Raw genomic sequence first — 14,946 nt, forward strand, 5'->3', positions numbered from 1 at the left:
TGAAACTCCATCTCAGGAAAAAAAAAAAAATAAAAAAAATAATAATAAATTTAAAAAAATCAACAACAGACTGGGCACGGTGACTCACGCCTGTAATCCCAGCACTTTGGGAGGCCGAGGTGGGTGGATCACCTGAGGTCAGGAGTTCGAGACCAGCCTGGCCAACATGGTGAAACCCCATCTCTACTAAAAATACAAAAATTAGCCGGGTGTGGTAGCAGGTGCCTGTAATCCCAGCTACTTGGGAGGCTGAAGCAGCAGAATCACTTCAACCCGGGAGACAGAGGTTGCAGTGAGCCAAGATTGCGCCACTGCATTCCTGCCTGGGAGACAGAGCGAGACTCTGTCTAAACAACAACAACAACAACAAACCCCCCCAAAACAGATTAATGATTCAATTTAAAAAGATGGAAATTAACTTTTTATCCTCCTTACTGGGCTTACTTACCAGTATTTTTCATGACTGACGTTAAACTGCTAAGGATGGAACTGATCTTTGCCAGATCCACATTAGCCAGGTTTGGCAAAGCCAACGCTGGGGAAGGGGAAAGAGAAGTATTCACAGGCTTTGGAAGAGGTGGAGTTGCTGTCATGGTCACAGGCACTGGGGTACATGAAGAGGCCTTTGAGATATTTTCTGTTGGCTTTGTAGGTACGGAAGTGGATACAGCTGACTTCTCTGCAGGTTTTTCCTTCCTGTCCTCGACTGTTTCAACAAAGAAAAGAGATATTACATCCTACTACTTTCCAGACTTTGCTTCCTATATGAAATAACATGTTCTAATATTTCCAGACTTGGGGGAAAAGGCACTACTTTAGAGAAAACGACTCACTTCATGCTTTTTTGAAAAAGTCATACTCTTCATAATTTATGATAATTCCCACCTTTAATATCTGCTTAAAAGCAATTTCCAGCTGGGGACAATGGCTCATGTGAGGTCAGGATTTCGAGACCAGCCTGGTCAACATGGTGAAACCCTGCCTCCACAAAAAATACAAAAAATTAGCTGGGTGTGGTGGCAGGTGTCTATAATCCCAGCTACTACAGAGGCTGAGACACGAGAATCGCTTGAACCGAGGAGGCAGAGGTTGCAGTGAGCCGAGACTGTGCCACTGCATTCCAGCCTGGGCAACAAAGTGAGACTCCTGTCTCAAAAAAAAAAAAAAAAAAAAGCAAGCGATTTCCAGAATTTATCTTGTATCTTACTTTTCAATGATTCCTTTGCATTTTCTTAGTATTTGTGTATTAAATTTGTACAATTCAAGAAGCATGTTATTATTTGGTACACATTTGTGTTCTGTCTTTTGGAAATGATATTTGTCATAAATTGTCCTGTGTTTTTCTTTTCCATTAACCTGAGAACCTTCTAAGAACTTCTGTTCTTAGAAACAGAACCTCTATACTGTTCATTGTATTTTCCTCTGGCTTCCTGAAACTGCCCAATTGGGGGGTGCAATCAGGCACTAACTAATTTGAAACTACAATGTTTTAACTCTTGATCCCCTTCAATAATTACTTTTAATGTTTTAAAGGCTGTATCAATAGTGCATTGAATTCAACAGGAGTCAAACTATCTAATAAGATTTATAAAGGCTGGGGATATAAGAGAAACAATTCACCAATTCAGGTTATTTCTGAAAGTGTGATTAACAAACTGACTTTGGAATTCTTGATGGTCAAAAGTGACAGAGAATAAGGAATTCCAGTACAAGTGACCCCCATCCCAAAACAGTGCTATTTAACATGAATACAATTTAAGCCACATATGCCACATATGTAAGTTTAAATTTTCTAGCAGCCAAATTAAAAAAAAAAAGAATCAGGGCCGGGCATGGTGGCTCAAGCCCACCTCCCAGCACTTTGAGAGGCTGAGGCAGGCGGATCACTTGAGGTCAGGAGTTCGAGACCAGCCTGCCCAACATGGTGAAACTCCGTCTTTAATAAACATACAAAAAATAGCCAGGTGTGGTGGTATGCATCTATAATCAATCCTAGCTACTCGGGAGGCTGAGGCAGGAGAATTATTTGAACCCAGGAGATGGAGGTTGCAGTGAGCCAAGATTGCACAACTGCACTCCAGCTTGGGCGACAGAGGGAAACTCTCTTTTTCTCTCAAAAACAAACAAATAAAAAGAAACAGACATATGTAATTTAAAAAATCTATTTTATTAATCCTAATATATCCCAAATATTTTCATTTCTGTGTTATAAATATAAAAATTATTAATGAGATATTTTAACTCTTTGGGAGAGTTTCTGCCACCGTGCTCGGCCTAGTTTCTGGACTCCAATGTGTCTGGTATTTTTTTTTTTTTTTTTTGGAGAGAGGGTCTCCCTCTGTCATCTAGGCTGGAGTGCAGTGACATGATCTTGGCTCACTGCAACCTCCGCCTCCCAGGCTCAAGTGATTCTCCTGCCTCAGCCTTTCCAGCAGCTGGGACTACAGACGCATGCCACCACGCTGGCTAATTTTTATATTTTTTGTAGAGACGGGGTTTCACTATGTTGCCCAGGCTGGTCTTAAAGTCCTGGACTCAAGCAATCTGCCCGCCTCAGCCTCACAAAGTGCTGAGATTACAGGCATGAGCCACCGCACCCGGCCTTAATGTGTATTTTATACTTACAGCACATCTCAAGTTGGACAAGCTTCATTTCAAATGCTTAGCCGCAGGTAGCTAGTAGCTACTTTCCCCCCACCGTCCCCACAAGACGGAGTCTCACTCTGTTACCCAGACTGGAGTGCAGTGGCATGATCTCAGCTCACTGCAACCTCTGTCTCTCAGGTTCAAGCGATTCTCTTGCCTCAGCCTCCCGTGTAGCTGGAATTACAGGTACCTGCCACCATACTTGGATAAGTTTTGTATTTTTAGTAGAGACAGGGTTACACCATGTTGGCTAGGGTGGTCTCGAACTCCTGACCTCAGGTGATCCGCCTGCCTTGGCCTCCCAAAGTGCTGGGATTACAGGCATGAGCCACCGTCCATGGCCTAGTAGCTACCATTTTAACAGTGCAGATACTGAGCAATGATTCTTAACACATTTGGCACATCAAATCCTCAACAACTGCTCTAGAGATTATAATGCTACCTTGTTGTTCTATCTTTTAAGAAATGAACTATCTTTCAATACCTGCCTGTGATGTATTCATTGCTGAGAAGGCAAAACAGATAAGGAATAAGTTGTCTATTAATCACATAAGGACATACCAATGATTTTTGACCCATCATCTTCCACATCTGAGAGTTCCATGTCTTCCACATCACGATTATCTGTCACAGGTTCAGGTGTGGCAGATTTCTCACTCTCCATGGTTGGTGACTGGGATTCCTCACCTCCCATTCCCTGAAAAGGAGACTCAGAACCAGTCGGGGAGGGAGCGTCCATGCTTGGGGAAGGAACTGGTGATTCTTCAGGATCTGGAAGGGTTGACTTCAATTGATCCAACTTCTTCTTTAAATTGTTTACTCGGTTAGCAAAGGTTTTATATGCCTAAAAGAGAAAAAAGGAGTTTACTCCTTGGAAAAAGACCAGAAAGTTAACATTTTTTCTTTTTGAGGCAGAGTCTCACTTTGTCACCCAGGCTAGAGTGTAGTGGCACGATCTCGGTTCATTGCAACCTCTGCCTCCGGGGTTGAAGTGATCCTTCTACCTCACCATGCCTGGCTAATTTTTGTATTTTTAGTAGAGATGGGGTTTCACCACGTTGGCCAGACTGGTCTCGAACTTCTGGCCTCAAGTGATCCATACGCCTCAGCCTCCCAAAGTGCTGGGATTATAGGCATGAGCCACCAAACCCAGCCTCTTCTTTTTTTTTTGAGATGGAATTTCGCTTTTGTTGCCCAGGCTGCAGTGCAGTGGCATGATCATAGCTAACCGCAACCTCTGCCTCCCGGGTTCAAGTGATTCTCCTGCCTCAGCCTCCCGAGTAGCTGGAATTACAGGCATGCACCACCACGCCAGGCTAATTTTTGTATTTTTAATAGAGACGGGGTTTCACCATGTTGGCCAGGCTGGTCTTGAACTCCTGATGTCAGGTAATCCATGCGCCTTGGCCTCTCAAAGTGCTGGGATTACAGGCTTGAGCCACCGTGCTTGTAATCCCAGCTTTTTTTTTTTTAAATAAAATTTTATTTTCTTAAATGAGAGATGAGGTCCTGCTATGTTATCCAAGCTAGTCTTGAACTCCTCGGCTCAAGTGATCCTCCCACCTCAGCCTCCCAAAATGCTAGGATTGCAGGCATACACCACCATCCCTGGCCACCCATTTTGACTCTGATTAGATTTTTTGACTATTATTAACCACGTACATTGCTGGCACAAACAAGATAATACATAATCTGTCAAGCATGCAGGAGTTTCTAGTTTCTGCTTTTTATACTCCCTAAGTGAATATTACCATCCACACAGTTGCCTGAGTTAGAAACCCAGCAGTTATCTGTAATTTATATTCCCTTGCTCCTGCTTATCTATCCAACCAACCAATATTTATTGAGAGCCTAAATGTATCTTCTAGGTACTGGAGATACAGCAAGAAATGAGACAGACAAAAAAAATCAAATCCAAAAATAAAGCAAAGCCTGGGAGGTCAGATGCTATTGTTTTAAAAAACAGGGGCTGGGCCTGGTGGTTCACGTCTGTAATCTCAGCACTTTGGGAGGCTGAGGCAAGGAGGATCACTTGAAGCCAGGAGTTCAAGATCAGCCTGGGTAACACAGTGAGATACTGTCTCTACAAAAAAATCAAAAAAATTAGCTGGGCATAGTAGCATGCGCCTGTAGTCCCAGTTGCCTTAGTGCCAGCTACTTAGGGGGCTGAGGTGGGAGGACTGCTTGAGCCCAGGTCAGGGCTGCAGTGAGCAGTGATCACACCACTGCACTCCAGCTTGGGTGACAAAGCGAGACCTTATCTCAAAACGAAAATACAGTTTGTTGTAAAAGAAGTTTTAGGTGTTAGAAAATTATTGCAAAGATAGTTCCCATATACCCTATATCCAATTTTCCCTATTATTAACATCTTATATTAGTATGATACACTTGTCACATTAATGAACCAATATTCATAATTATTAACAAAAGTCCACACTTTAGATTTCCTCAGGATTTTTTTTTTTTTACCTAATGTCCTTTTCTAACCTAGGATCCCATCCAAGATACCACAGAATATTTAGTAGTCATGTCTTCTTTCTCCTTAGACTCCTCTTGTTTGTGACATTTTGTTGGACTTTCTTTTTTTTTGAGATGGAGTCTCGCTCTGTCGCCCAGGCTGGAGTGCAGTGGCGTGGTCTTGGCTCACTGCAACCTCTGCCTCCTGGGTTCAAGTGATTCTCCTGCCTCAGCCTCCCGAGTAGCTCCGGGGATTACAGGTGTGCGCCCCCACATCTGGCTAATTTTTGTATTTTTAGTAGAGACGGGGTTTCACCATGTTGTCCAGGCTGGTCTTGAACTGCTGACCTCATGATCAGCCTGTCTCGGCTTCCCAAAGTGCTGGGATTACAGGCGTGAGCCATCGCACCCGGCCTGGACTTTCACTGGTTTTGATGATCTTGACAGCTTTCAAAAGTACTGGTCAGGTATTTTGTAGATTGTCAATTGAGATTTGACTGATATTTTTCTCATGGCTAGACTGGGGTAATGAGTTTTTGGGTGGAAGGCCACAGAGGTAAATTGCTACTGTGATCACACTGTATCAAGGGCACATACAATCAATACGACTTACCACTGTTGATGTTAATATTGACCACTTGGCTTAAATCCTACTGATGTCCTGATGGTCTTAATTGCTAATGTCTTAAAGATATCTTTTGAATTTTTCATTTTTTGAGAGTCGATGACCAGTAGATTGTGTTATTATTTTGTTTTGTAAATTCAAGAACCTTTATTTTATTTCAGACAGGGTCTCGTTCTATCACCCAGGCTTGAGTGTAGTGGCACGATCATAGCTCACTGCAGCCTCCGCCTCCCAGGTTCAAGCGATCCTCCCACCTCAGCCCTCCAAGTAGCTGGGACTACAGGCACATACCACCACTCCTGGCTAATTTTTGTATTTTTTGTTGAGACAAAATTTCGCCATGTTGGCTAGGTTGATCTCAAACTCCTGATCTCAGGTGATCCGCCTGCCCCAGCCTCCCAAAGTGCTGGGATTACACGTGTGGGCCACTGTGCCCAGCCAAGAAGCATTATTTTTAAAAAGATATGAATACATTAGAATCTAGCTTTTTGCTTTTGATGTAACTGAGTAGCTTATAGTAGACTATTGCTCCCATCAAGAACAAGTAGAAAAGCCAGATACACAGACACACTTGTTTAAATGTACTGGAGAGTGCTAACGCCACCAAAAACTAAGTGGCAAACACTATCAGAGGGAAAGCATGGAGAGCTAAGCTGACATTATTTTCTCGTAGGATTCTGCTGATTCTGGGGAGCTAGGCAAGAAGCTGAGAATTAAGGCAAAAAGGACAAGAGAGGGCCACTATTAAATAAAGAGAAAAAAGCAGAGCTTTTAACAGTCTTGCTGGTCTTAACAGGCAAAAATTAGAGGCCTGAAAGGCCAAGATTCTGATGAAAGAGGAAAGAGAGAACTGGCTCAACAATTTTTCCTTCAAGATATTTGCTGAATTCTGAAGCTGCTTGAGAGGGAAGAAGCCAAGCAGAAAACCTTCGAAAAAGCAGTGGTCTCATAGTGATGAGGAAACAAGGACTAGACAGTTCAAATCATGCCATGGAGAAGGGGGCTTAGTGATCATTCCAGGCTCTCTGTGGGAAAAATCTACATTCCAGAAGCTGGAGTGAACCAGAGGTAGAACAAGTCTTGCTTAAACTGCAATTCAGCGTCAAGTCAGTTAGGTTTCAGATTTAATTAATATGACCAGCCTCAATATCTGCCTAGCAAAACAAGGGTGAACTGTCTCTGAAGGAAGAAAAATCATCCAGAGACTCCATAATCTTTTAATGTTCAGCATTCAATAAAAAATTAGCAGGCATGCTAAGAGATAGGTCCAAATGGCTAAAAAGAAAATGCAGACACTACATTAGCAGCTACCTCTGGGCACTAAACAAAACAAAACAAAAACACCAAACACCACTAACATACCCGTAACAGATGAAGCCAATATTGGAACTATATGACAAAAACCAAACAGCTATGATTAATATGTTTATGAAAATAGTGAAAAATTTCTTTCCCTTCCTCTGTGAACAATTCAGTCCAAAACCCATTAGCTGGAGCTGAGGGAAAAAACTCAGTGGCTTAGAGAGAATGGACCCAAAAATGAGTGAGAAAAATGTCTGCATGGGAGGGAGGCATTGCAAAGGATGTTGGAGCCTAAGCAGGATAAAAAGAAAACCCATAAAGGTGGAGAGAGATGGAAGTGCTGGGAGACTGGCCACAACTGATTAAGTAAAAATACTAAGGCCAGGCGCGGTGGCTCATGCCTGTAATCTCAGCACTTTGGGAGGCCAAGGAGGGCAGATCATGAGGTCAGGAGTTCAAGACCAGCTTGATCAATATGGTGAAACCTCGTCTCTACTAAAAATACAAAAATTAGCTGGGCATGGTGGTGTGTGCCTGTAGTCCCAGCTACTCAGGAGGCTGAGGCAGGAGAATCGCTTGAACCCGGGAGACAGAGGTTGCAGTGAGCCAAGATTGTGCCACTGCGCTCCAGCCTGGGGGACAGCGCAAGGCTCCATCTCAAAAAAAAAAAAAAAGTAAATATATTGAAGACAAGGGAGCAAGGTTTTACACTGTTAGAAAAGCAACTAGTAGTGTAAAAAAGCGGGGGCAGTGGCTCACACCTGTAATCTCAGCCCTTTGGGAGGCAGAGGCAGGTGGATCACCTGAGGTCAGGAGTTTGAGACCAGCCTGGCCAACATGGTGAAACCCCATCACTGTTAAAAATACAAAATTAGCCAGGCGTGGTGACGAATGCCTGTAATCCCAGCTACTTGGGAGGCCGAGGTAGAAGAATTGCTTAAAGCTGGGAGGCGGAGGTTGCAGTGAGCTGAGATCGTGCCACTGCACTCCAGCCTGAGCAACAAGAGTGGAAAGTTCGTCTCAAAAAAAAAAAAAAAAAAAAGAAAGGGATATGTCAAAAGAACACAGAAAGGAGCTCACATTGACCAAATCTTTGTCAAACTGAGCATCAAAGTAAATATTAGTAGTAATGAATTAAAACAGTGAGTAAATAGGATTCAAGTCCATTCATATAAATAAATGAATACATCGAAAGTCTGGTAAGGAACAAGATATTTACATAGTTTCAAAGTACTTCCTCACAAAACACTCATTAATTGGTAATTAGTTTTTTAGGGCAGTGGTTAATTAAGTACCACACAATGAGTGGCTTAAAACAACAGAAATTTATTGTCTCTGAAGGCTAGTGGTCCAAAATTAAGATGTCAGCAGGCTGTGCTCTCTCTGACGCTGGGCAGAATTCTTCCTTGCCATTTCCTGGTTTCTGGTGGTGCCCATCAATCCTTGATGTTTTTGGCTTGTAGCTGCATCGCTCCAATATCTGCCTATGTTGTCACATGATGTTCTCCCTGTGCTTCTGTCCAGTTTCTCAGTTTCTCTTTTTTTTTTTTTTTTTTTTTTGAGACAGAGTCTTGCTCTCTTGCCCAGGCTGGAGTGCAATGGTGTGATCTCGGCTCACTGCAACCTCTGCCTCCTGGGTTCAGGCGATTCTCCTGCCTCAGCCTCCCAAGTAGCTGGGATTACCGGTACCCGCCACCATGCCTGGCTAATTTTTCCTATTTTTAGTATAGACGGGGTTTCACCATATTGGCCAGGCTGGTCTTGAACTCCTGACCTCAAGTGATCCGCCTGCCTCAGCCTCCCAAAGTGCTGGGATTACAGGTGTGAGCCATTGCGCCCAGCCAGTTTCCCTCTTCTTATATGGACATCAGTTATATCGGATGATTAAGGCCCACCCCAGTGAACTCATTTTAACTTGATTATATCAGCAAAGACCCTATTTCCAAATAAGGTCACATTCACATGTACTGAAGGTTAGGGCTTTAACACATCTTTTTGGGGTACATGTTTTTTTTTTTTTTTTTTTTTTTTGAGACGGAGTCTTGCTCTGTCACCCAGGCTGGAGTGCAGTGGCGTGATCTTGGCTCCCTGCAAGCTCTGCCTCCCAGGTTCACGCCATTCTCCTGCCTCAGCCTTCCAAGTAGCTGGGACTACAGGCGCCCGCCACTGTGCCTGGCTAATTTTTTGTATTTTTTAGTAGAGACGGGGTTTCACAATGTTAGCCAGGATGGTCTCGATCTCCTGACCTTGTGATCCGCCTACCTCGGCCTCCCAGAGTGCTGGGATTACAGGCTTGAGCCACTGCGTCCGGCCTGGGGTGCATAATTTAACCCAAAACAATTACCAAGGGAAAACTTTATAATGGACAAGCCTGGAAGATGCCACATTAATCAGAATATCAAGGAGAACATTACAGGTAGTGAGATAAACCAAACCTGTGTGCCATCTCCCAAGATGAAACACGAAGAACACAGAATCACTTCTGTGATATTCCTTCTGAAGATGCATAAACTCAGTCTGATCACAAAGAAATATCAAATAAACTCAAACTGGGAAACATTATACAAAATATTTGACTTGTAATCTTCAAACATATTTAGGTCATGAAAATCAAGGAGAAAGCTAAGAAACTGTTCCAGATCAAAGGAGAATAAAGAGAGATGACACCGAATGCAACTTGTGATTCTGGATAGGATCTTTTCCTATAAAAACTGGCCAACTTGAATTGGTTCTGAGGATTAGATTATAAGTGTGTCAAAGTATCAATTAATTTCCTGATTACATAACTACACCTGGAGGGGCACGGTGGCTCACGCCTGTAATCCCAGCACCTTAAGAGGCCGAGGCAGGTGGATCACCTGAGGTCAGGAGTTTGAGACCAGTCTGGTCAATATGGAGAAACCCTATCTCTACTAAAAATACAAAAAGTGGTGGTGGGCGCCTGTAGTTCCACCTACTCGGGAGGCTGAGGCAGAAGAATCGCTTGAACCCAGGAGGCGGGGATTGCAGTGAGCCAAGATCGCGCCACTGCACTCTAGCCTGGGTGACACAGTGAGACTCGTCTCTAAATTTCTTTTTTTTTTTTTTTTGAGATGGAGTCTCGCTCTGTCGCCCAGGCTGGAGTGCAGTGGCACGATCTCGGCTCACTGCAAGCTCCGCCTCCCAGGTTCACGCCATTCTCCTGCCTCAGCCTCCCGAGTAGCTCGGACTACAGGCGCCTGCCACCACACCCAGCTAATTTTTTGTATTTTTAGTAGAGATGGGGTTTCACCATGTTAGCCAGGATGGTCTCAATCTCCTGACCTCGTGATCCACCCGCCTGGGCCTCCCAAAGTGCTGGGATTACAGGTGTGAGCCACTGCGCCCGGCTAAATAAATACATACATACATACAAACAACTGATGGTTATGTAGGAGAGTATGTCCAGTAGGAAATACACACTAAAACATTTTGGATAATGGGGTACAAGCAACTTATTTTCAAATAATTCAGGAAAAAAAGGTCTTCATACTGTACTTGAGATCTTCATAATGGTGAGATTTAAAAAGATGAATAAATTTTACCAGAAAATTGAACTCTTTCTTTAAAAAAATTCAGTGGCAATTCTAGATCTGAAAAGTAAACCAACTAAGAATAGATGGGTTTGGTTTAATCATAGATAAGATTCAACAGAATAAAATATTAATGAATTAAAAGACTAGTTAGTAGAATATCTAGAAGGAAGCAGAGAGAGAAATAAAAGATGGAAAATTCAGAAAGGACTATAAAAAAAGGCATTTGGAACACAACAATGAGATCCAATATACATACTAATGTGAGTTCCAAGAGGAGAGGAGGGAGATGAAATAGAAACAATAATTGAGATCAACAGCTGAGAATTTTTGAAAATTTATAAAAAACATGAAGCCATTTATTATGGGTGAATTATCTATCTCTGCACCCACTGACTCATATGTTGAAGTCCTCACTCCTAGTACCCCAGAATTATTTGAAGACAGGATTTCTACAGAGGTAATCAAGTGAAGTGAGGTCAGGATGGGCCCTAATCTAATATGACTGGTATCCTTATAAAAAGGTGAAATCTGGGAGATGGAAGGAGGGAGAAAGAAGGAAGGAGGGAGAGGAAAGGAGAGAGGAAGAGAGGAAGAGAGACTACATGCAAGCAAAAATAGGAGATAAAACAGAATCTAAAAATTATTTGATTAATTAAAAAAAGCAGAAAAGGAGTAACCAAGAAAAGGACACACAGGACAAATAGAAAGATGGTAGACTTAAACCCAAGCATATCAATAAGTAGACTAAACACTGCAAAGTCAAAGATTTTCAGACTAGATCAAAACATAACAATAAAACTAAAACAAGATCCAACTATATGCTGTTTGCAAAAGATATACTTAAATATAAAAACTCATGGGATGCAACTTAGAAGGAAATTTACTGTATTAAATGTATACATTTCCTAAAAGCTGAAAATCAACCTGCTTATCCATTAGCCAATTCGGGGTTGGGCGGTGGGAGAAAATCAATGATATAAGACATTTTAATGTATTTTTCCTTTTCTTTCTTCTTTTAATGTACAGAAGGGTCTCACAATGTTGTCCAGGCTAATCTCGAACTCCTGGCCTCAAGTGATCCTCCTACCTCAGCCTCCCAAAGTGTTGGAATTACAGGCAGCAGCCACTGTGCCCAGCCTAAGACGTTTCTAAATATAAGGTCAGACAAAATTTCTCTCTCACAAACACTTTTTTTTTTGGGAAATTACTTGAGAATGCTCCAGTACAATGACAGAAACCAAGAAAAAAAGACATGGAATCTGGAAAATAGAGGACTCAACTCAGGACAACAGTTAAGAGCTATTTTAGCCTGAGACTTACGGAATAACCTAAACTGGGGAAGGAAAATGAAAATTCAGGTAGGGAGGACCCGGGGGAAAAGGGAATTCAGAATAGCTGGTGTGATGGAGAATTTAAAAAGGCTATGCAAGGGCAAACAATAAAAGAGAAAACAATACTCTAGGAAAAAAACAAAACTTCTAGTACAACTATAGTTACCACAAAACCTTGCAATGAACAATGTTTACAGAGTTATAATGTAAGCTTTTTGAAAAATTGTTTTTCAACCTTTAGAGTAGCAAAGAGTAATTAAGTATGTTTATAGAATAGAATGTAAATATTACCAACTTTGACAATACAGAAGTAAATATAGTTGGCTGGGTGTGGTGGCTGATGCCTATGGTCCCGTCACTTTGAGAGGCCGAGGCGGGTGGATCACTTGAGGCCAGGAGTTCAAGACAAGCCTGTCCAACATGGTGATACCCTGCCTCTACTAAAAAAACAACAATTAGCCAGGCATGATGGCATGCGCCTGTAGTCCCAGCTACTGGGGAGGCTGAGGCAGGAGAATCACTTGAACCCAGGAGGTGGAGGTTGCAGTGAGGCCAAGAGTGCGCTACTGCACTCCAGCCTGGGTGACAGAGTGAGACTCCATCTCAAACAACAACAACAACAACAAAAAGTAAATATAGTTGATTGAAGCTGGAAAATTGAAGGGATAGATGAAAAATAATGGGAGCAAATAGGGATGCTACTAACCAAATTTTACGAAGTAGGGAGTCTAGTGTTAATGGTCAAAAAATAGTAAATACAGTCCTTTAATTTATAGATAACAGATTTAAAACAGTTATACAACAAAACTGGGAGAAGGAGAAAGGCGGGTGAGTATAAGCTAAATCCACATCTGTCATATCAGGAAGTTAACAGCTATTTCTAAAATAGGATAAATCAAGAAGGAACAATATGGGCACATCATTTACAAATATGGAAGCAAATGCCAGAAAAAAAATTGCAAAATGCGTTAAAAGGGATTGCTTCTACGAAGTAGGACTGGTGGGACCTACGGTACCATATGTTTTTACGACCATACACAGTGATTAAAACTTAAAAAAAAATTCATTATGGAACAGTTAGTTTCTTTCAGAGGTCATTAGACACATGCCCATTTATCACCTCTCTCCCTTTCTTGGGGGAATAAAAAAAAGTTCCCTGGCTGGGTGTGGTGGCTCACGCCTGTAATCCCAGCACTTTGGGAGGCCAAGGTGGGCAGATCACCTGAGGTAGGGAGTTTGAGACCAGCCTGACCAACATGGAGAAACCCCGTCTCTACTAAAAATATGAAATTAGCTAGGTGTGGTGGCACATGCCTGTAATCCCAGCTACTCGGGAGGCTGAGGCAGGAGAATCACTTGAACCTAGGAGGCGGAGGTTGAAGTGAGCCGACACCACGCCATTGCACTCCAGCCTAGGCAATAAGAGCGAAACTCTGTCTCAAAAAAAAAAAAAAAAAGTTCCTTAATTCAGTCAATTTACATGAAATTTGGTAACAGGATGTTTCCATCCAGTTTTCTGGTTAAGAAAAAAAGTAAGGCCAGGGACGGTGGCTCACACCTGTAATCCCAGCACTTTAGGAGGCCAAGGTGGGCAGGAGTTCAAGACCAGCCTGACCAATATGGAGAAACCTCATCTCTACTAAGAATACAAAAATTGGGCCGGGCGCGGTGGCTTATGCCTGTAATCCCAGCACTTTGGGGGACCGAGGCAGGCGGATCACCTGAGGTCGGGAGTTTGAGACCAGCCTGACCAACGTGGAGAAACCTCGTCTCTACTAAAAATACAAAATTAGCCAGGCATGGTGGTGCATGCCTGTAATCCCAGCTACTCAGCGGGGCTAAGGCAAGAGAATCGCTTGAACCCGGGAGGCGGAGGTTGCTGTGGGCTGAGATCGCACCACTGCACTCTAGCCTGAGCAACAAGAATGACAAACTCCGTTTCAAAAAAAAAAAAAAAGAAAAAAAAAGACCCAGGTCTTATTCTACCACCACCACTTACTAGCTGTATTACCTTGTACAAGGTTCCTAATCCTCATAATTTCTTCTATTTTTTTTGAGACGGGTCTCACTCTTGTTGGCCAGGCTGGGGTGCAGTGGCGTGATCACAGCTCAATGAAGCCTGAGATCACACTCAGATAATTTCTGTACTTTTTTGCCAGATACAGGGTTTCACCATGGTGCCCAGGCTGGTCTCAAAGTCCTGGGCTCAAGCAATCCTCCTGCCTCAGTCTCCCAAAGTGCTGGGATTACAGGTGTGCACCACAGCACCTATCCCAAAAGTAATTTCATCTGCGATAAGGAGATAAAAATGCGTATCCTAACAGAGTTAGATAATGCATGTTAACAATCTCTGAAATATAGTAACAAGCATTCAGTATGAGACAGCTTTAATTATTACTTACATTGGCCACCACTTTTACTTCTTTGTATTGTGCTTCATAGAAAATTCCAGCATTTTCCAGTGCTTCTGTTAATGAGGGTCCATTTTTCACCTGCTTATCTAATCCATTCACAAATTCTTCCAGCTTGGAGCTTGCCTCTTCAAATTCTTTGGAGAACTTCTTCCCACCTGTTTTATCTAAAATGACATAGTAAGTATTCATTTCAGGATAAAATAAAAAATAAAAAAATTTAGTCTTTTGACTTTTGAAGAAAACCTCTCTTTGTGAACATACTCTTGCTGCCTTATTGTGCAATACTCTACTACTCTTAGTTTCACAGTTTTTTTTTTTTTGAGATGGAGTCTCACTCTGTAGCCCAGGCTAGAACGCAGTGGCGCGATCTCGGCTGACTGCAAGCTCCGCTTCCCAGGTTCATGCCATTCTCCTGCCTCAGCCTCCCGAGTGGCTGGGACTACAGGCACCCGCCACCATGCCCGGCTGATTTTTTGTATTTTTAGCGGAGATGGGGCTTCACTGTGTTAGCCAGGATGGTCTCGATCTCCTGACCTCATGATCCACCCGCCTCGGCCTCCCAAAGTGCTGGGATTACAGGCGTGAGCCACTGTACCCGGCCTCACAATTTTATCTTA

General features: G+C 42.7%; 1 protein-coding gene across 10 annotated transcripts in view; it reads right to left on the bottom strand.

The window, feature by feature from the left end:
• RPRD2 (regulation of nuclear pre-mRNA domain containing 2) overlaps positions 1–14,946 on the bottom strand; it is a 112,834-nt gene that overhangs the window by 15,714 nt on the left and 82,174 nt on the right. For all 10 annotated transcript variants that reach the window (XM_054474464.2, XM_054474457.2, XM_054474462.2 and 7 more), the window contains 3 exons: positions 14,318–14,493; positions 3,208–3,490; positions 449–706 (listed from right to left, as the gene is read on the bottom strand). In XM_054474464.2, the coding sequence (XP_054330439.1) occupies positions 449–706; positions 3,208–3,490; positions 14,318–14,493 (717 nt within the window). The remainder of the gene's footprint in view (positions 1–448; positions 707–3,207; positions 3,491–14,317; positions 14,494–14,946) is intronic.

The sequence above is a fragment of the Pongo pygmaeus genome, chromosome 1, assembly GCF_028885625.2.
Source record: "Pongo pygmaeus isolate AG05252 chromosome 1, NHGRI_mPonPyg2-v2.0_pri, whole genome shotgun sequence".
In the NCBI taxonomy this organism is placed as follows: Eukaryota; Metazoa; Chordata; class Mammalia; order Primates; family Hominidae; genus Pongo; species Pongo pygmaeus.